A 23156-nucleotide genomic window follows, 5' to 3' on the forward strand; every position below is an offset into this window, starting at 1 on the left:
AAATAAAATATAATTATTAAGAAAAAAGTTTTTTTAAGTAATAAAAAAAAATGGACAGACAGAACCCTACGACAAATGGTAAAAGCAAAACTATACAGACAATATCGCACATGAAGCATACACATACACACTCACAAAGAGAAAAAGGGAGAAAAAAATATATATCATTGCTCCCAAAGTCCACCTCCTCAATTTGGGATGATTCGTTGTCTCTTCAGGTATTCCACAGATGTAGGGTACATCAAGTTGATTGTGGAGATTTAATCTGATGCTCCTGAGGCTGCTGGGAGAGATTTCCCTTTCTCTTCTTTGTTCGCAGAGCTCCCGGGGTTCAGCTTTGGATTTGGACCCACCTCTGCGTGTAGGTCGCCTGAGGGCGTCTGTTTTTCGCTCAGACAGGACGAGGTTAAAGGAGCCGCTGATTCGGGGGCTCTGGCTCACTCAGGCCGGGGGGAGGGAGGGGTACGGATGCGGGGCAAGGCTGGGAGGCAGAGGCCGGCGGGACGTTGCACCAGCCTGAGGCGCGCCGTGCGTTCACCCGGGGAAGTTGTCCCTGGATCCCGGGACCCTGGCAGTGGCGGGCTGCACAGGCTCCCCGGAAGGGGTGTGTGGATAGTGACCTGTGCTTGCACACAGGCTTATTGGTGGTGGCAGCAGCAGCCTTAGCGTCTCATGCCTGTCCCTGGAGTCCACGCTGATAGCCGTGGCTTGCGCCTGTCTCTGGAGTTCCTTTAAGCGGAACTCTTAATCCCCTCTCCTCGCGCACCAGGCAACAAAGAGGCAAGAAAAAGTCTCTTGCTTCTTCAGCAGCTCCAGACTTTTTCTTGGACTCCCTCCTGGCTAGCCGTGGTGCACTAGCCCCTTCAGGCTGTGTTCACGTAGCCAACCCCAGTCTTCTGTCTGGGATCCGACCGAAACCCGAGCCTCAGCTCCCAGCCCCCGCCCGTCCTGGCGGGTAAGCAGGCAAGCCTCTCAGGCTGGTGAGGGCTGGTCGGCACCGATCCTCTGTGCAGGAATCTCTACGCTTTGCCCTGTTGCTGTGCTCTCCTCCGTGGCTCCGAATCTACCCCACCTCTGCCCCCCCGCAGTCTCCGCCCACGAAGGGGCTTCCTAGTGTGTGGAAACCTTTCCTCCTTCACAGCTCCCTCCCACTGGTGCAGATCCCGTCCCTATTCTTTGTCTGTTTTTTTTTTTTTTCTTTTACCCTACTCAGGTACGTGGGGAGTTTCTTGCGTTTTGGGAGGTCTGAGGTCTTCTGCCAGCATTCAGTAGGTGTTCTGTAGGAGTTGTTCCACATGTAGATGTATTTCTTATGTATTTGTGGGGAGGAAGGTGATCTCCACGTCTTACTCTTCTGCCATCTTAAAGCTCCTCTCATTTTTAAAAATATGGGTAGGCAGAGAATTTTTCAACTTAATATTTAAATTTCTGCTTCCCTCTTGATTAACAATTCCATCTTTATTTCTCTACTTGTGTTTTAGTATAAGCATTCAAGAGAAGCTAAACTTCACCTTCTGCAGTTTGTTTAGAAATAGCTTGAAGCAAATAGTCCAATTTCATCCTCAAAAGTTTTACCTTCCACTGAACACTAAGACAGGAACAATTTGTCTTCTTGGTCATTCTTACTAGAGAGTTATCAATTTTCTTGATCTTTTCAAAGAACATCCTTTTGGGGACTTCCCTGGTGGTCCAGTGGCTAAGGCTCCATGCTCCCAATGCAGGGGGGCCTGGGTTCGATCCCTGGTCAGGAAACTAGATCCCACATGCCACAACTAAGAGTTCGCACGCTGCAGCTGAAGTTTCTGCATGTCACAACTAAAAGATCTGGCGTGCTGCAACTAAGCCCCGCACAGCCCAATAAGTAAATAAATATTAAATATATGTATATTTAGGAAAAAAAATCCTTTTGGTTTCAGTAATTTTTCTTTTATGTTCTGTTTCAATCTCATTGATTTCTGATCTTTATTAAGTCCTTCTTTTTCCTTTGGGTTTAATGTGCTCTTCCTTTTCTAGTTTCTTAAGGTGGATGCTTACATTATTGATTTGAGATCTTTTTTCTTTTCTAACATTTTGTTAGTAGCATTTTAATGCTACAGATTTCCTTCTAAGCAGTGCTTTAGCTTCATCCAGCAAATTTTCATATGTTGTGTTTTCATTCAGTTCAAAATATTTTCAAATTTCCCTTGAGAAGACTCTTTGGCACATGAATTATTTAGAAGTGTGTTATTTAATTTCCACATATTTAGAGATTTTCCAGTTTTTTTTCTGTTATTGGCATCTAGTTTAATTCTTCATGGTCAGAGAACATATGCTGTGTAATTTCAGTTCTTTTACATTTATTAAGGTTGGTTTTATGGTCCAGAATATGGTCTATCTTGGTGAATATTCTGTGTGTACTAGCAAAGATGTATACATTTGTTGCTGTTGTTGAGTATAATGTTCAGTTAGATTCAGTTGGCTGATGTTTAGATCTTCTGTATCTTTCCTGCTTTTCTGTCTACTTGGTCTGTGTATTACTGAGAGTGGTTACAGTTCAGAATAATTGTGGATTTCTTTACTTCTTTCAGTTCTAGTAGTTTTTGCTTCATGTATTTTGGAACTTTAATTGTTAATTATATACATATTTAGGATTGTTGGGTTGTCTTGATGAATTTACCTTTTTCTCATTAACTCAGGTCTTTATACCTGATAATTTTCCTTGTTCTGAAATATACTTTCTCAGATACTAATATAGCCACTCCAGCTTTCTTTTGACCACTGTGTGCATGATCCTTTTACTTTTAATCTATATAGCATTATATTTAAAAGGGTTTTTCTTTTTTTTTTTCCCGGTACGCGGGCCTCTCACTGTTGTGGCCTGTCCCGTTGCGGAGCACAGGCTCCGGACGCGCAGGCTCAGCGGCCATGGCTCACGGGCCCAGCCGCTCTGCGGCATGTGGGATCTTCCTGGACCGGGGCGTGAACCCGTGTCCCCTGCATTGGCAGGTGGACTCCCGACCACTGCGCCACCAGGGAAGCACTTAAAATGGGTTTTTGATAACAGTTGGGTCTTATTTGTTAATTTAATCTGATAGTCTTATCTTTTAAAAAATTATTTATTCGTTTATTTTAGGCTGTGTTGGGTCTTCACTACACGTGCGCTTTCTCTAGTGGTGAGCAGGGGCTACTCTTTGTTGCTGTGCGTTGGGTTCTCATTTTGGTGGCTTCTCTTGTTGCGGAGCATGGGCTCTAGGCGCGGGCTTCAGTAGTCGGTATGCGGGCTCAGTAGTTGTGGCTTGTGGGCTCTAGAGCGCAGGCTCAGTAGTTGCGGTGCACAGGCTTAGTTGCTCCGCGCCATGTGGGAACTTCTCAGACCAGGGCCCGAACCCGTGTCCCCTGCATTGGAGGCGAATTCTTAATCATTGCACTGCCAGGGAAGTCCCTTGATAGTATATCTTTTAATTAGTATGTTTAGGTCATTTATTTTGTGTAATTATTGATATGTTTGAGTTTTATTATTTGTTACTCTTTGTTTCTTTTTTTTTTTTTTTGTGGTACGTGGGCCTCTCACTGTTGTGGCCTCTCCTGTTGCGGAGCACAGGCTCAGCGGCCATGGCTCACGGGCCTAGCTGCTCCGTGGCATCTTCCTGGACTGGGGCACGAATCCGTGTCCCCTGCATCGGCAGGCGCACTCTTAACCACTGCGCCACCAGAGAAGCCCACTCTTTGTTTCTTTTGGGTTTTGTTCCTGTTTTCCCTTTTCCTTCTTTTCAATTGAGTGTGTTTTTAGTATCCATTTTAATGTATATATTGGTTTTCATGGCTGTTATCTCTTTGTCCTTCTTTTTAGTAATTGCTCTAAAGATTATAATATACTATATACTATATATACTTAATTTTCCTAGTATATCTAGAGTTTGTATTTTACCACCTCAAATAGAACATAAAGCCTAACAACTGTATATAGGTCCCATTGCCCTCCCCACTTATATGATAATTGTCATATGAATTATACATATGGGTTGAAAGCCCCCCCATGAAAATATTATAATATTCTGTTTCAAGAGCTATGTTTTAAAGAGCTTAAGAGATGAAAATTAATCTTATACTTACCTAGATATTTCCCATTTTTGTTGCTCCTCCTTCATTCCTGAAGTTTCAAGTTTCCCTCTGATACCATTTTTCATTTAGCCTTAAAGCTTCCTTTACATTTCTATTAGAGCCAGCCTGTTGGCAGCAAAGTGACTTAGTTTTGATTCATCTGAGAATATCTTTATTTCATTTCATTCCTGAAGGATATTTTCACTGAATATAGAATTCTGGGTTGTCAGTTGTTTTCTTCCAACATTTTAAAGATATGGTTCATGGTTTCTGATGAAAAGTCCTGTAGTTCAGATTGCCCCCTATATCAGGATTTTTCAACCTTAGCACTTTGGACTGGATAATTTTTTGTTGTGGAGGCCTATCCTATTCATTATAGGATGTTTAGCAGTATCCCCATTAGCACCTCCCTCCTCCCCAGCAGTGACAAAAAATGACTCCAGACATTGTCACATATACCCGTGGATGTGAAATAACCCCCAGTTGAGAACCACTGGCCTGTATGTAATATGTTGTTTTTCTCTGGCTGCTTTCAAGATTTTTCTTTTACTTATGGTTTTTAGCAGTTAGATTATGATGTGCTTGGACATGATTTGAATTTATCCTATTTGGGGTTTGCTTAGTTTCTTGAATCTGTAAATTTATGCCTTTTGCAAACTTTCGGAAAGTTTCAACCACTGTTTCTTCCAAGTATTTTTTTGTACCGGTATCTTTTCTTTAGGGATTCCGAAGACATGAATAGTAGCTCTTTTGATATTGTCCCACTGGTCCCTGAAGCCCTGTTCTTTCTTTTTCAAAAATATTTTCCCCTCTCTGTTCTTCAGATTGGATAATTTTTATTGATCTGTCTTCAGGTTTATACAGTGTTTCCTCTGTTGTTTGTTGAATGGCACACTTTAAAAAGATATGTCCATTTCCTAATCCCTGCAATTTGTGAATATTACCTTATGTGACAAAAGGTGTGATTAATTAATTTGAGGATTTTGAGAGGAGGATAAATTCCTAGATTATCTGGTAAGCTCTAATTCCAATGCCAAGTATCCTTATAAGAGTGAGACAGAGGGAGATTTGCTAGACAGAAGAGGGGGAGGCAGTGTAAACACAGGGGCAGAGTTAGAGTGATGCAGTCACAAGGAATGCTGACAGCTACCAAAAGCTGGAAGGGGCAAAGTACAGGTTGTTCCCTAGAGCCTTCAGAGGTAGTACAGCCCTGTCAACACCTTGATTTCAGACTTTTTGATTGTATCCTTGATTGAGACCTTCAGATCTCTGACAGAATAAATTTCTGTTATTTTAAACCACCCAGTTTGTGGTAATTTGTTATAGCAGCCATAGAAAATTAATACATCTGCCGTCTTGATTCTGCTATTCAGCCTCTCCAGTGAAGTTTTTATTTCAAATATTATGATTTTCAGCTCTAAAATTTCCATTTGGTCCTATTTAATAGCTTCTCCTTCTCAGATGAGATTTATCTTTCCATTTGTTTGAGTGTTCACCTTTACCTCATGGAGCATGGTTATATTAGCCACTTTAAGATTTTTGATAATTCCAATATCTGGGTTATTTTTGGTTCGCATCTATCTGTTGGTTGTTTTTTCTTCCAATTCTTGCCCAAATTTTCCTACTTCTTGATATGTTGGGTAAGTTTGAGTTATATACTGGACATTTCTAGTATTAAGTTGTGAGAATTGGGATCCTGTTAAAATCCTTTGGAGAATTTACTGTTGTTTTAGTAGGCATCAATCTGATTAGATTCAAACCAGTTTTTACTTGGTTTTATGGGCAGTAGTTCCAATATCAGTTTCATTTTCTAAACCTTTGCTGTAGTATTTGAGTCTGTGTGCTTTGTGCACCAGTCAGGGATGGTCTGGGCTTGGGCGGTGTTTATTTTCTATTTCCGTTCTCAGTGCCTTTGTCATGCTTCTTTGGAAATTCCATGCATGTCCAACTTGGGGGAGGGGAGTTTAGTACTTAAGTTGGTTCATAACTAGAATTATAGATATAAAAGATTCACAAGCTCGATACTAATTGAAGTGGTAAGGATAGATTTTATTCAATAAATACTACGACAGGGAAGAGAGTCCAGCATGAACTGAATTCAACTTTGCCAAAACAAAAGGCAGCAGACTTTTAAGAAGTTGGAATGTGCTAAGGGAAAGGCACAGAGCGGTGTTGAAGGGGATTGATCCATATGGCTAGGGCAACAAGGTTTGTAATTGGTACTTATCCAGAGGAGAAATAAACTTCTCTTTATAACAGAGGCAGTGGTGCAAGTTAGAGCAAGGCACGCACCAAAAGTTGGGCCCTTATCTTCCTACAGGGTCTGGGAACAAGAGTGAGAGTTATCTCCTTGAATGTTTGCATTTTAAACAGATGGCTCTTGGGTCCTTGAGAAGACAGTTTTAGGTGGTAGACAATTTATATCTCAAGGGAGCAGAGGAAGTATTTATAATTGCAAGCTTTCTAAAGTAACTGCTCTAAGAGGGAGTTCAGGGGCCTGTCTATCACCAAGATTTAGCTGGAACAAACAATAAATTCTGGCAGCACTGAGCTTTCTCAGGCAGGAACTTAAGGGGGCTGGAGGGGTCATCTTAGGGATAGAGCCTTAAGCTATTAGAAACTATCCTAGTGTGTTCAAGTCTGTTAGTGTGAGTAATCATTTATAACAAGTCATTTATGCTGAGAGTCTGCAGTTTTTTGTTGTTGTTTGTTTGTTTTTGCAGTACGCAGGCCTCTCACTGTTGTGGCCTCTCCTGTTGCGGAGCGCAGGCTCTGGACGCACAGGCTCAGGGGCCATGGCTCACGGGCCCAGCTGCTCTGCGGCATGTGGGATCTTCCTGGACCGGGGCACGAACCTGTGTCCCCTTCATCGGCAGGCAGACTCTCAACCACTGCACCACCAGGGAGACCCCGAGTCTGCAGTTTTTATAGGTCAGGATTGAGGCCTAGTTAAGAAGAGGGTTCAGAGGAGCCTGGCTAGAGTTTGGTCAAAGAGAGAGTCTTTGTCATAGATTACGTTCTTCTGCTCTTCTTTCATGGGAGTTCTCCAATATTCTCCAGCTCCCAGTGACCCCTTGCTTCCTTTGGCCAGAAAAATTGGCTTTTCTTATTAGAGTTTCAGTCTCGCATGTTGTTGCTCAGTTCTGGGCCTGACTGTGCCTGACTTCAGGGTGAAGAGGCTATAGAGAAAGCATAGGTGTCCTCTTGGGGTCTTTTTTTAAAATTATTTTTTAAAATTTTTTGGCCGCACCGCGCGTCATGTGGGATCCTAGTTCCCCATCCAGGGATCAAACCCGTGTCCCCTGCATTGGAAGCATGGAGTCTTAACCCTTGGACCATCAGGGAAGTCCCCTCTTGGGGTCTTAATGTATATGCTGTCTCCATCATTGTGTCAGCAGTGCAGATCTGCACTGAGGCTGGCCTTGGGACCGGACTGGGAGAGGGGGAAAAGAAGGAAAAAACCTCAGGAACTTAACCCACCCACTCTGGCTTTCAAGAGGCTTTTCCCCCTGTTTTTTGGCCAAATGAACTTCTCTTCCAAATGAGGTTCTTCCTTACTGCACCTTCCGCACAATTTCCCATTCTTCTTGGCTTTGGGTCATAGCTAGGAAATAAAGTGTGTGTGTGGTAGGGTGACCAAAAGGAAATTTATTGTTTGGTCAAATTTCAAAGGAAATTTGTGTATTCAACAGGATATTTATGTATTCGTCTGTTTTCAAGCTGATTTCCCTCTCCAATCTACCTATTGTATACTTTTCAGGGTCCTTAGGTAGCTGATGCTTTGCATTTTGTTTCTGGAGATTTTAGTTGTAAACAGTTGGAGAGAAAGTTTGCAGCAGGCTTACACTCATCATTCCTGAAATTTAAAATACTTAGGCCAGGACTTCCCTGGTGGTGCAGTGGTTAAGAATCCACCTGCCAATGCAGGGGATACGGGTTTGAGCCTTGGTCTGGGAAGATCCCACATGCCATGGAGCAACTTAGCCTGTGCGCCACAATTACTGAGCCTGCGCGCTAGAGCCCACGAGCCACAACTGCTGAGCCTGCGTGCCACAACTACTGAAGCCTGCTTGCCTAGAGCCTGTGCTCTGCAACGAGAGGCCACTGCAATGAGGAGCCTGCGCACTGCAACTAGAGAAAGCCTGCATGCAACAACGAAGACCCAACGTAGCCAAAAATAAATAAGTAAATAAATAAATTTATAAAAAATAAAAACAAAAGGTGAGTGGATAAACAAAAAAAATACTTAAACCAGTGAGTTTTAATATTTAAAACAGTATGGAAAAGTTCATTGACAAAGTTTTAGATTCCACATTAGAAACTAGTATTTAAGAAACTCTACTGCTTGTCAAGTTTTGGTGTAGTACCAAAAAAGAATCCACAGTTATCTGAAAAGACTCTTAAAATACTCTTCCCCTTTTCCAACCATACATTTGTGTGAGACCAGGTTTTCTTTTCAGCCAAAATGATGTTGTAATACATTAAATGCAGAAACAGATATGCGAATCCACCTGTCTTCTATTAAGTCAGACATTAAAAAGATTTGCAAAAATGTAAAATAATTCTATTCTTTTCATTAATGTTTTGTTTTAGAAAATATAATTTTCATAAAAATATGTTAAAATGTATTGGATTAAATGTGATTATATTTAATTGAATTGAAAATATCCTAACATTTTCTCACTTTTAATTCCTAATATGGTAAATATTGATAGATAGACCCAACCTAAACAAAAAAGCTCTTCAGTTTTTAAGTATGTAAAGGGATTTTGAAACCAAATAGTTTGAGAATTGCTGATTTACTAGGTAATTGGTTTCCATGTATTTATAACTTTTGTATTCCTCTTCTGTTCCTTAATAGTCAGCAGTAATCAAAAATACATGAACTCTGGGGGGAGTGAAAAGAACATGCATTTGACTCCCAGCTTCAACCACTTATTTTCCAAGGTTGAAGAGCCATTTAACTTCTTAGTATCTGTATTATACTTGTAAAGTGAGGATAATACTTTAAATGATTGTTGTGAGGGAAATGCTAGGATATACCTGAATTACAGACATTTAGTAAATGTTCCTTGGTATAGAGTTACATATTTTTAGCAACTCTCAGCCTTTGTGACGGTGTAAAAACCTCTCATCTTAAGCCAGTAGGTGTTCTCCAACTTAGTCTGTTGATCCCTTTCCAATAAGAAAGAATGGTGTAATTTATGAAGATCCCAAGAACAGTAAATTTCATGTTGTCTGTCTTTAGTGACATGTTGAAATGATTGAGTTCTTTAATTCCAACTTGGTTCTGTTCTTGTGGTAACCAGATCAGAAAAGGCCAGAAGTATGATCAGCGATAGTCTCTAGGTCCAGTTTGGGAATGAGATTGGAAGTGAATTTGAAAAACAAACTGAGATCATGAAATAAGCCCAGGAGAAAAAGGCAAGCAGGAGTACTATAAAGTGGGACTGATGTCAAATCCGAGGTCCATGATGTTCATAGTATCAGAGGAGGGCAGGTAGTCAGTGAGGATCAAAATAGGTAGTTCAGATTTTATAAAGGAAATCCAACACTTGATGTCAGGGAGGAAATGGACACTGGTTGATGAGGCTCCTGGGTTCAGGTGCTAGGTACAAGGACAGAGAGACAAAAGGATAAGAATCCAGTTCCTGGAAGAAGAGTGGGGCCAGGGTCATCCCAGTGCAAATATTGTTAGTGTAGTTGCAAACATGGAGCTGAAGCTTTTGTAGGAGAATGTGGAATATTAATTGACAACCTTTACAGCCAGGCCTCTGGGCTGAATCAAAGTGCAATGGAGTCACTTCATATTTAATTTCTGTTTTTTGAACTAAACTTTTAGTCTCTAACCAAAAGAGAGCAAGAGAGAAATGGCTATTACAATAGTGCAAATGTTACTACCTGTAATTCTACTCTGAGCATCTGTTCCAGGGTAAGCATGAGATGGGAAGCATTTACTTTGTTTTCTCAGTTGGCCTCAATTGTTGTCCCTCTTGTAGTGTTAACATGTTAGTTTACTTTGTTACTTGTTTTTAAAGATGCATAGTTTTCCCTACTATCTGAACTCTAAGGTTAGCTCTTTTATCTGGTACTTAACTGAGGAAAATGGTCATCAAAGGAAAGCTGAATTATAAGTGGGGTTTTTTTTGTTTGTTTTTTGTTTTCGTTTTAGATTCCAATTGTTTAAATTCTGTGTAATTCTACTGTAAAGCTGATTTAGTTCTATGACAACTTACTACTCTTACATTTCTTTTTTTCTCTTACATGCCCCATGTTTCCTCACCCATACTTTGTGTTCTGGATACCAGTTCCTATTAGCTAGCTTTCAGTTGTTTTTCTCTTTTTATAGTACATTTAAAAAAATCAAGTAATACGTACCTATTGAAAAATATTCAAACCACACATATCTATGGAGTAGGGAATGAAAGTCTTACCAGTCTTACCACTCAGTGAGGCTACCACTGTGCAATTTGATGTGTATCCTCCCTGAACTTTTTAATGCATATATAAGCATATGTAGTAGGATGTTTTCAAAATACAATCATAATAAGCATATTGTTTTGAATTTGTATTTTTTGCTTAATATTTCTTGGACATTTTACCATACCAGTATTTATAATTAGGCACTCTTGGTGTACATTTCACTCCTGATTTTTCACATAAGCAGTGCTGCAGCAAACATTTTTACATAAATGACTTTGGGTACTTGAATCATTTTTGCCCATAGTATGTAGATTGCTGGTTCAAAGAAATGTGCATTTACAATTTTGAGCTGTTCTTCAAAAATTTTCTTCTCAAAAAGTACGATAACCAAATTAAAAAGATAATGACAAAATGGAAAAATTTATACCAAAGACAAAGGGCATATATTCCTACTATACAGAGAGCTTCTAAAAACTGAAAGAAGCCACACCATAGGAAAATGGTCAAAAGATAGAAACAAGTAGTCCACACAGAAAAACAAATGCAAATGTCCTTTAAATTTTGGGAAAGGTGCTCAATCTCACTGTAATAGAGAAACACAAATAAAAACTACTCTGAAGTAGTATTTCTTATCTAATTGGCAAAAATCCAAAATATTGACTACATAGTTTCTTGGCAAGGCTGTGAGGAAATCATCACTCTCATATATTGTTGAGAATACAAAAAGATAAAGAGCCAATAGATAGGAAATTTGGCAGTATTCACAAAATTATATAAACCTTAAGCTTCATCTCAGCATTCTTCTATGACTCGAACCCAGAGGCACAGAAAACAGGAAAACAAAGTGACATGTATATGAGCACTATTGCAGCACTATTTAATACCAGAAGACAGGAAACAACCCACTGTCCATCAGTAAGGTATAGTTGAGGAAAGTGTGATACTTGTATAATGATGAAGTACTATGGTAACATAGGGCAGAAGTCTAGTACAGTATAACAAACAGGGTATTAATATTGATAGTCAAGATACAGAACATTTCCATTACCACAAGAATCCCTCTTGCTGCCCTTTTATAACCACGCATTTCCTTCCCACTCCCACCCTGTCCATAACCCCAGGAAGGCATTAAATCTGCTCACCATTTCTATAATTTTATCATTTCAAGAATGTCAGATAAATGGAATTATATAGTGTGTAACCTTTGGGATTGGCTCCCCCCACCCAATTCAGCATAATTCCCTGGAGATACATCCAGGTTATTGCATGTATCGATAATTTTTTTCTTTTTATTGCTAAGTAGTGTTCCATGGTATGGGTATACCACAGTTTGTTTAACCATTTGCCTGTTGAAGGACATCTGGGTGGTTTACATTTTTTGACTTCACAAATGAAGTTGCTGTAAACATTCATGTAAAAGTTTTTGCATGAATATAAATCTTCATGTCTCTGGGATAAAAGCCCAAGAATACAACTGCTCACTTGTATGGTGGTTGCATGTTTAGTTTTACAAGAAACTGCCAAACTGTTTTCCAGGGGTCTGTACCATTTAAAATTCTCATCAGCAAAGTACGGGTGATTCAGTTTCAACATATCCTTGTCAATATTTGGTATTGTTACTCTTCTGTTTTAGCCATTCTGATAGGTGTGTAGTGATGTCTCAGTGTGGTTTTAATTTGCATTTTCTCAGTAGCTAATGATGATGAGCATCTTTTCATGTGCATGTTTGCCATCTATACATCTTCTTCAGTTAATGTCTCTTTATGTCTTTTGCTTGTTTTCTAATTGGAGTTGTTTTTCTACTGTTGAGTTTTTCCTTTTATGGATCTTACTTTCAGTGTCAAGTTTAAGAACTCTTTGCCTAGCTCTGTGGTCTGAAGGTTTTATTCCATATATTATTCTAAAAGTTTCAAGTTTTATATTTAAGATTGTCATCCAGTTTGAGTTAGTATTTGTATAAGGTGTGAGTTTAGGTTAATGTATATTTTTTTTGTTTGCCAATTTTGGTCTCCATTAGCTTTTGCAACATTTGTTGACAAAGCTGTTTTCCTCCATTGAATTATTTTTTGCACCTTTGTCAAAATTCAGTTGGGCATATTTGTGTGGCTCTATTTCTGGGTTTTCTGTTCTGTTCCATTGATATATGTGTGTATCCCTTTGCAAATACAGTAAGTCTTGGCTTACTGTAGCTACATAGTAAGTGTTTCCCCACTTTATTCTAACTTTTAAAAATTGTTTTTGCTATTCTAGTTATTTTGCCTTTCCATAAAAATTATAGAATAATACTTCTATATATACAAAAGTTTTTGCTGGGATTTTAATAAGAATTACATCACCTGTATATCAGTTTGGAAAAAATTGACACCTTTACTGTGTTGAATCTTCCATTCCATAAACACTATTATTTAGATCTTCTTTGATTTCTTTCATCTGCATTTGTAGTTTTCAACATATAGTCCTCTTGATGTTTTGTTAGATTAGCACTTCTTTCATTTTTTTCCTTTTATTATAAATGGTATTACTTTTAATTTTGGTGTCCATGTGTTCATTTCTAGTATATAGAAATACAGTTGCTTTTTGCAGGTTGATCTTATGTCACAAATTTGGATAGATTTTATTTTCATTTTCATTTCAGTGTAAATGAACTTTCCTTGAGACTTCTTTGACCCAAGGATTATTTAGAAGTATGTTCCAAATATTTGGAGGTTTTTCTGTTATCTTTCTATTGTTGATTTCTAGTTTGATCCTGTTGTAGTCAGAGAATACACTTTATAATTTCAGTTATTTTAAATTTGTTGAGGTTTATTTTATGGCCCAGGATATGGTCTATCTTGCTATTTGTTCAGGGGCACTTGAAAAGCATGTATATTTTGCTGTCGCTCATTGGAATATTATATAAATGTTGGTTAGATCCTGTTGGTTGAATGTGTTATTGATTTTTTTTTTTTTTTTTTTGTGGTACGCGGGCCTCTCACTGTTGTGGCCTCTCCCGTTGCGGAGCACAGGCTCCGGACGCGCAGGCTCAGCGGCCATGGCTCACGGGCCCAGCCGCTCCGCGGCATGTGGGATCTTCCCAGACCGGGGCACGAACCCGTGTCCCCTGCATCGGCAGGCGGACTCTCAACCACTACGCCACCAGGGAAGCCCTTGATTTCTTTTACATCTTTGCCGATTGTCTGGCTGATGGGTAATAAAAGTCCTGGCACCTTAGTTGGTCTTTACTTACACCACCAGGCAGAGATGTTGTGGTGCCCCATTATAGCCTCTCAAGGGTAGAAAATCTAGGTTTCCTTCTTGGTCTTTGCTGGCATGGGTGGGGCCCGTTTTTTCTGCAGTGTTTGACTGGAGTAGAGTTTTTATTGTCTAAAAAGTTTTCTGTATTGCTAAGCTGTCCCTTTTTTGATCCATTGTCTGGAGAGCACTGGGTTTTGTTGTTTTTGTTGTTTTTTTCTCTGCCTGTTGGTGTGTTTAGCTTGCCAATCTTCAAGTCTAGGATATACCAGGCAAAAAGAAAACCTAGGGGATTCACCACTATGTTGTTACTTGGGTCCTGAGTTTCCCAGCTGATTTTCCTTCTCTTTACCTTTCAGAGTTTTCTTTTGTTTGATTCGTATGTAATATCCAGGGTTTTTAGTTCTACTTAGCTGAAGAAATAGAGAAAAGTACAACTACTCTGTCTTCCTGGAAGTCAAGGTTGTCTGTCTAATTTACTTTTGTATATAGTGTGAGGTAGGACACTTTTTTCCCAAATAGATAGTTAGTAGTCCTAGTATCAGTTATTGAATAACTCATTCTTCTCCAGTGATTTGAAATGTCACCCCTGCTAGATATGAAATTCTCATATTTTTGCATATTTAAAGACACATAGTAGAAGTTCGCTGACTTGCCTAATTAACTGACTAAACCCCTTTATTTCCATTATGAAACATATAACCTGATACCCTTGACATATTTCTACTCTCACCAATTGAGTTGAATCTGCTTACCAAGAATTAGAGGTATTGTATCTTTCAGGTGTGCTTCTTACTATAATCTTGTATATTACATAAATTAACAAAAATAGTGCTGAAAGAAAATTGCTTTTGTGAAAACGAAGTTGATTGCTTTGGAAAGACTTACAAAGAAGTCACTTAAAAAAATTACTTGCTTGTGAATTAGGCCTGGGTGAGACCACTGTAAATGTTTAGGGGGAAAATATATACAAAAATTCATTTTGTGTTAAGTGGTTTGAAGTACTCCATCTATTTCAAAAAGACCTAAATTAGAAGAACTCATAGCTAGTATATTAGAGAAGAGGGCTTCTAAAGCCACCTGTATGTAGGTGTATCTGTTTCTGGACCTTAATCTATATTCTACTGGTCTATTTGATATTCTATACCAATATCATATTCTTTTAAATTGCTTTAATATTTTAGTGCATTTTGATATCTGATAGGGTATGTTTGCCTATAGTGGGAATTTCAGCTGAAAAGAACAAAACCCAACTAAAACTGTCTTAACGTAATAAAGAAACACATTAGTTCAAGGAACTGGAGGTTTAGGGGGCAGTTTTTAGTACTTATTTTAGCAGATCTGGCTCTATTTCCCAGAAGCTCTCCTTTCATTTGTTTGTCAGCTTCATTCTCCAGCTGGTGACAAGATGGCTGCAGGCCTCACATCTGTCCATGACAAAATACAAAGACAGTCTTTTACTACGTTTCTCAAGAGCCAGTCATCATTACCCTGAAGTTGCTAGCATAGTTTTCCTTGCATCCCATTGGCCTTAAGTGGGTTAATATGGACAAAACTAGCAAGGAAGAGATTGTCATGATTGGCTTAGATGAGTTCTCAGTCCTGCATGTACATTAGAATCACTTGGATGGCTTTTAAAAATAGTAATGCCTGAGTGACAATCCACACTGATTAGAATCTCTGAAGTAGGGGCCCCAAGCTCCTGTATTTTTTAAAAAGCTCCATAGGTGATTCTAAATGGAGGGAAAGCTTTCATTAACCCAAATACACCTTTGAAGCTAGAGTCATTCCCCCAAGTTGCATGGCTAAAATAATAATAATGAGGTGGCAACTATAAGGATAATTGGGATATTGTTAGGAAAAGAGAAAATGAATGCTGGATATACAACCTACCAACTATTATACCAACTCTTATTGTTGTTTTTTTTTTAACCAACTCTTATCATTATACTCTTTTTTTAAGATTAATTTTGTAGATTAATTTTTTAGATTAGTAAGGGGGTGGGGAGACAGGTTCCCACAGGAAGGAATCACAGTTGGTGCCCAAGTATCCCTGACAAAATCTCTCTGCTTTTCAGTGTCTCAAAAAGTCTATCACTTGTGATTTTTTACATCATGCACCAGTTATTATTTAGACTTGGTTGTACCCTTTTTTTTTTTTTTTCCAATTTGGCTGCGCCTGGTCTTAGTTGAATGTAGCACGCCGGTTTTTTGTTGCGGCATGCGTGATCTTTAGTTGTGGCATGGGAACTTTTAGTTGAGGCATGTGGAATCTAGTTCCCTGACCAGGCATGGAACCTGGGCCCCCTGCATTGGGAGTGCAGAGTCTTAGCCACTGGACCACCAGGGAAGTTCTGGTTGTAAGTTTTTATTTGCAAGTAATTTCAAACAGAAAAATTGCAAGAATACAAATTAATTTTTCTGGTTTCTCCCTGTTCGTCATTTCTTGAATACCACATCGTCCTCTTTTTTTTTAACATTATTAATTTTGCTGCTGTATATACTTGAGTCATTATTTTAGAAGTCTGTATGGTAGGTTTTGAGACCTTGCAATAACCCCCCAAAAGTATCTACCTTGTAGATGTAAAAGTATCTACATTTGAATGCGAGGGCTTGTTGAATTCTAGATTAAAATGCATTTCCCTGAGTACATTGAAGAACTTGCTTCATCATTGAGAAAACAGAATCAGTATTTTGGATAGTCAGTATCCAAAATCAGAAGCTGATTTTTTTTGCTTGCTAAACCAGGATGGCTCTTTATGTAAAATAGTCTCTCTGAAGAAAGCAGAGAGCTATTCTAGGTTCAGAAGTGACTTAGGTTTGTAACATTTCCTTTCTTTGTTCTAAAAGAGTTTGCATAAGTTGGATTTATTTGTTCTTTGAATTTTAATAGAACTTGCCTGTGAAACCATCTGGACCTGGTGTTTTCATTATGGGAAGATTTCTTAATGACTAATTCAATTTTATTACTTTTGTTATTTTAATTTTTCTGTAAATTTGTACATTTTACTTTTTCTCAGATTTATTGATGAAGCTTTTAATATTGCCATGTCTTTTGAATGTCTGTAGCATCTATAATTATGACTCCCCTTTTATTCCTGGTAATTTGGTGTGCTTTTTTTCATTTTTAAAAAAATTTATTGAAGTATAGTTGATTTACAATGTGTTAATTTCTGCTGTACAGCAAAGTAATTCAGTTACACATATATATATGTTCTTTTTCATATTCTTGTCCATTATGGTTTATCACAGGATATTGAATACAGTTCCCTGTGCTATACAGTAAGACCTTGTTTATCCATGGTATATATAATAGTTTGCATCTGCTAATGCCAAACTCCAGTCCATCCCTCCCACACCCCCTGCCCTTGGCAACCAAAAGTCTGTTCTCTGTGTCTGTGAGTTTGTTTTGTAGATAAGTTCATTTGTGTCATATATATTGTATTTGTCTTTCTCTTTCTGACTTAATTCACTTACTGTGATAATCTCTAGGTCCATCCATGTTGCTGCAAATGGCATTATTTCATTTTTTTATGGCTGAGTAGTACTCCATTGTATATATATACCACATCTTCTTTATCCATTCCTCTGTTGATGGACATTTAGATTGTTCCATGTCTTGGCAATTGTAAATAGTGCTTCAATGAAGAGTGGGGGTACATGTATCTTTTCAAATTATAGTTTTGTCTGGATATATGCCCGGGAGTGGAATTGCAGGATCATATGGCAACTCTATTTTTAGTTTTTTGAGGGACCTCCATACTGGTTTTCATAGTGACTGCACCAGTTTACATCCCCACCAACAGTATAAGAGGGTTTCCTTTTCCCCATATGCTTTCCAGCATTTGTTATTTGTAGACTTTTTAATGATTGCCATTCTGACCAGTGTGAGGTGGTACCTCATTGTAGCTTTGATTTGCATACCTTTAATAGTTAGCAGTGTTGAGCATTTTTTCATGTGCCTGTTGGCCATCTATATGTCTTCTTCGGAGAAATGTCTATTTAGGTCTTCTGCCCATTTTTTGATTGGGTTGTTTGTTTTTTTGTTATTGAGTTGTTTGAGCTGGTTGTATATTTTGGAAATTAAGCCCTTGTCGGTCACATCATTTGCAAATATTTTCTCCCAGTCCATAGTTTGTCTTTTCATTTTGTTTGTGGTTTCCTTTGCTGTACAAAAGCTTTTAAGTTTGTTTAGGTCCTATTTGTTTATATTTGCTTTTATTTCTGTTGCCTTGGTACGATTTATGTCAGAGAATGTCTTGCGTATATTCTCTTCTCAGAGTTTTATGGTGTCATGTCTTACATTTAAGTCTTTAAGCCATTTTAAGTTTATTTTTGTGTATGGTGTGAGGGTGTGTTCTAACTTCATTGATTTACATGTGGCTGTCCAGCTTTCCCAACACCACTTGCTGAAGAGACTGTCTTTTCTCCATTGTATTTTCTTGCCTCTTTTGTTGAAGATTAATTGACCATAGGTATGTGGGTTTATTTCTGGGCGCTCTTTTCCTTTTTTCATTGATTAGTCTTGCCAGACTCTGTCCATTTTTTAGTCATGACAAAGAACTACCTTTTGTTTTGCTGAGCCTTTCTTCTATATCTTTGTTTTCTGTTTCATTAAATTCTGCTTTTATTTGTATTATTTCCTTTTATCTACTTTTCTTTATGTTCTTCTTTTCTAATTGAAGACAGATGATCAGTTCATTAATTTATTTTTAACTTTTATTTTTCTGATGTAACTATTTACAAATCTCCTTTTTATATACTCCTTTTGGTGCATCCCACAAAGTTAGCTATATAGTCTTTAATTTTACTTTTAAGTATTTTCCAAATTCTATTATGATTTCTTCATTGACTCATGAGTTTTTAGAAGTTTCTAAATATTAATATATAAGGTTTTTGAAAAGCTGTCTTTTTATTATAATTGTCAGAATATGGTTGTAGGGTGCCAAGTACATGAAAAATGTAGAGACTTTTTTATGGCCTAGCATTTGATCGATTTTTGTATATGTTCTGTTTATATTCTTCTGTTTGGAAGTTATATTTGTATATGTTTATTACATCAAACTTAGCGGTTATGATGTCAGTTCTTCTTTAGCCTTACTAATATTTTGTCTCCTTAATTTATTACTGAGATAAACATGTTAAAAGTTCTCTATGATGATGATTTTGTCAATTTTTCCCTGTGGTTCTATTTTGGAGCTATATTAATAGGTACATATAAGTTTAGCTGTTATATATATTGAATAAAACCTTTTATCATGGGCTTCCCTGGTGGCGCAGTGGTTGAGAGTCCACCTGCTGATGCAGGGGACACAGGTTCGTGCCCTGGTCCTGGAAGATCCCACATGCCACCACAGAGTGGCTAGGCCTGTGAGCCATGGCGGCTGAGCCTGCACTCCGCAACGGGAGAGCCCACAACAGTGAGAGGGCCACGTACAGCCAAAAAAAAAAAAAAAAAAACCCTTTTATCATGATGTAGTTAATTTCCTTATCACTAGTAATAGTTTTGCCTTAAGTTATTAATATAGCTACATCAGTTTTGTATTGATTAGCATATGCCTGGTATTTTAATTTTTTTCATATTTTTATTTTCAATCATTCAGTGCTCTTTGGTTCTTAGGTGTGTTTCTTTGGAAAAGCATGTAGACTACTACTAGTTAAACCTTATGTAAAATATTTTCTGTGTGGTTACAGTGCAGAAGCTGCTGAAAAATGGCAGAAGAAGTGGTGGTAGTAGCCAAATTTGATTATGTGGCCCAACAAGAACAAGAGCTGGACATCAAGAAGAATGAGAGATTGTGGCTTCTGGATGATTCTAAGTCCTGGTGGCGAGTTCGAAATTCCATGAATAAAACGGGTTTTGTGCCTTCTAACTACGTGGAAAGGAAAAACAGTGCTCGGAAAGCATCGATTGTAAAAAACCTAAAGGATACGTTAGGTAAGTTATTTTTGTATTAAAACAAGAATGACAGTACTTTCTTTTAAATGAATGCTGGAGCTTGGCTGTTTGTACTGAATTTTGGCAGCAGTGGGCAGAATCAACTAGAATATCCCAGGGCTGGGATTTCAGCTAGGCAAGGTAAATTTGGCTCATAGCAGGGATATTCAAGTCAGGTGTGTTCAAGGAGACCGGTGAAGGTCAGTTTCTGTAAATCTAGCTGGTGGATCTGGCCAGAGTTCAAGAGTCAAGCCAGAGTGATGCTGACAGTGGAACTTAACTCTGATCTTCTATCAGGGGCTCCTTGAACCATGAGTGCCTGTTGGAATTTAGACAGATTCTACATCTAATTGAGATAGAGATAAAATGAGTGAGATGCAGAATATCCTCCTTGTCATCAAGGCAACATATTTTACAGGATTGCTTCATTGCTTCATTTTACATCTAATGGCTTATATTTTGAACTGTGCTTTTAAAAACAAACTATCATTTTATTCTTATATTTGATAAAAGAGTTTTAAATTGTGCATTACTGTATATTAGCATCTACAAAGCTTATCTCTTTCTTATTTTGTTTCTCTTTTTTCCTCTTCTTTCTTCCCCTAACTGTAAAGTTTGTTTTTACTGGCCTTCCGTTAGGGCCAGGGATAGGGGAACCTACTTCACATTGGGCTTGGCCAAGCTGTGATAGGAAGGAAATACGTGCAAATGAGGCCTAGGCTGTCTCTCTCTCTCTCTCTTAATTCTCCTTGGCTGACAGGAAGGAATTGGGAGGGACAGAATTTCCCTCAGGTATTCAGGCAAGCATGCTGTTACTTAATAGTTTTTGGTATATATGTAGGAGAAGAAGTAAAATTTCTCCTTGAAAAAAGATAGTTTGAGAGTAATGTGGCATGATTGATGAATATGGAATATTATTGACTAACTGCTTTATATTAGTTTTTATTTCTTATTCAGCATTATTGTTATTCTATTATTCTATTAGAAAGGTCATTTAATAAATGGAGTTACTAATCTGAATTTTCACCATGATACTTAACTGCTTTAACTAGGTTTGCCTTTTTTTGAGATTTTAAGGTTTTGCAAATAAGGCCATTATTATTAGTTTTTAATAGTAGTTTTTAAATAGAAGACAATTCTCATATGAATGAAAGACATTTGGAAAGAGATTGTCCTTGAATAGCTGAAGAGACCAAAGTTACAACCAGGAATACTTGTGATTTTGTAAATACTGGACATTTATTTAAAGCATGTTGATTAGGTGTATTAGGGAAAGTTAAGGTAACTTCTATCAAGAAAGTATGCCTCATAGTGATGAAGGCACAGAAAGGACTAGGGCCACACCTAGATAAACTTTTATGTTCCTTTTAAAAAGGATAGTGGTATCCTGAGAGGTATAGCAGATGTGACAGTAATTAACAAAAGATAGTGAAAAAACTAATATAGAGCAAAGAGGAAAAACACCCCAGTTTTAGATATGACTGCATATGAATTTTAAAAGCCTTATTAGATACAGTTTTTATTATTAATATTCCTGGGAAACCTTCCATATTATTTTCTGATATTATTGAGACAGTTTCAGCAAGACTATATCTATTTAAGTTCTAGGCTATCACTGTAAATTTTATTAGTATATTACAGTTATTGCTGTCTATTCCAGAGGACTAGTGGTCTGTAGTTAGACTGTATAATGATGTAAATCCAGCTTTTGCATCGGACAGCTTTCTTTCCTTTCTCAGAATTTCTGAATCCCTTTTTGGTAGGTAACTTAAATGTCCCATATAACTAATGGATTTTTTTCACAATGATTGATTGTGCTGATGGAGACACTGTTTGAAGGTTAAGAAAGAAAAGGAGAGAACAAAGGAAAGAATGAATACATGAATATATTTTCAACTGTTGAAAAAAAAATACACGCTTTAAAGCTTCTTCCAAAATAAATATGAATAGTAAGGTCATATTTGTGGCCATCATGATATACTTGTTTTATAGGTTCTGTTGGAGTTCAGGGGAAAAGTGTTTTGGAAAGAGAGAAGCCTCAGCAAACCTTTCTATTGCCTGGGTGTGGGCCAAGTCACATGGATTGGGTGTGGGGAGTTTCAATGTTGCAGAACCAGGAAGTTCACCGAGAATTATCCTGAGCTGTGTTAACAAACTGACGAAAGAGAACACGGGATTTTTTTTCAGAATGGATTGGTTAAAGGTCTTTAAAGATTTTTTCAGTAAGTTAATCTGTTTATTAAATCTGTAGTTTTCTTGTAGTTTTTGAAATAGAGTTTTCACTTTGTGAATTTAAAGGAAAACTATGGATAGAACATGGTGGGTTTATATAGGCTGGTGCTTTATATTGTTTATGAAACATAAGCTAAGTGATTGGTGATACATCAAATATCAATAGCTTTGACTTGATAAGTAATTAAAAAATTTTTAATATCAATGTTTAAATAACAGACAGGAAAAGGATATAAATGATTTGAGTTTGATGCAGTTAGTTCTTTGAACTTAGCATAGACATTTGAAGTGAATTACATAAACATATTAAACATACATAAATTACATACATAAATTACATAAACATATTAAAAACAGGAGGAGAAAAAGGCTTTAAGTGAGCAAGTTCCTTCATCCTCAACATTTGAAGTAACATGATATTGTTCTGGTGCTTTTTGCTTAGATTTCAGAGGACTGATGTAGAAGATAATGTTTAATAAAAGCATCAGTAAAGAGAATGTTTTGACTTAATGTCGGATTGCTAGAAATTGCTATTTTGGTTAATGTGAGACTTGATATTTTGAAATGAATTGTGAGAGCAGCTGCATACAAAGAATATGAAAACATTGACAGAAAATAGTGAATTCTTAGATTGTTTTTGAGTTCAGGTCATAAAGTAATTCTAATACTAACAAGAACCTCATCTGTGTATCTGCTGATAGCTTTTTTATACTCTTATGATAGTGAACTTGATTTGGTCTCTTTGAACAATTGCTCGGTGGTTCTAGGAAAATGAACAGAGGGATTGTTGTAGAAGTCTCTTATGTGTAAGGAGTCTAAGGAAACAAAAAGTAACCTGTCAAAAGATTTCGGGGCAAAGAGCAAAATGGAAAGGGAGTAAAAGCACTTTGTTGAAAAAAAAGTTGTAATATTAAGACTCATTCATTTCTTTAATTAACTTTGGTGGCCAAGTAAATCCTTTTAGAATATATCTCTTTTGTTTACTTTTTGGGGAGTTGTTAAAATTTTAGACCCATTTTGGGGGGTTAGTTTTCCTTTTAAAGAGCTTATTTATTCATTCATTTGTTTATCAGCATTTTTATTGAGAGCCTACCCACTGCAAGCCACACAAAAATTATAGAATGAAAAACTAACACTAACTGTCACAGAAGTTACATTCTGATGAGGAGGTAGGTGGTGGTTGTTACACTAACTGTCACAGAACTTACATTCTGGTGAGGAGGTAGCTGGTGGTTGTTATTTATTATTAATA

The 23156-nt window shown here is 37.6% G+C and overlaps 1 protein-coding gene across 4 annotated transcripts in view; it reads left to right on the forward strand.

Annotated features, from left to right (window-relative positions):
- Positions 1 to 23156, forward strand: part of NCK1 (NCK adaptor protein 1) — a 91026-nt gene that overhangs the window by 42460 nt on the left and 25410 nt on the right. For 2 of the 4 annotated variants that reach the window (XM_027091655.1, XM_027091656.1), the window contains exon 2: positions 19429 to 19672. In XM_027091655.1, coding sequence (XP_026947456.1) covers positions 19447 to 19672 — 226 coding nt within the window. In that variant the 5' untranslated portion in view covers positions 19429 to 19446. Of the gene's footprint in view, positions 1 to 19428; positions 19673 to 21752; positions 21895 to 23156 lie in introns of those variants that run through there. The other 2 variants (XR_003429713.1, XM_027091654.1) reach the window with 1 other exon arrangement.

This window comes from Aethalodelphis obliquidens, unplaced genomic scaffold (assembly GCF_003676395.1).
Source record: "Aethalodelphis obliquidens isolate GAN/ISIS:26980383/991018 unplaced genomic scaffold, ASM367639v1 scaffold72, whole genome shotgun sequence".
Taxonomy (NCBI): domain Eukaryota; kingdom Metazoa; phylum Chordata; class Mammalia; order Artiodactyla; family Delphinidae; genus Aethalodelphis; species Aethalodelphis obliquidens.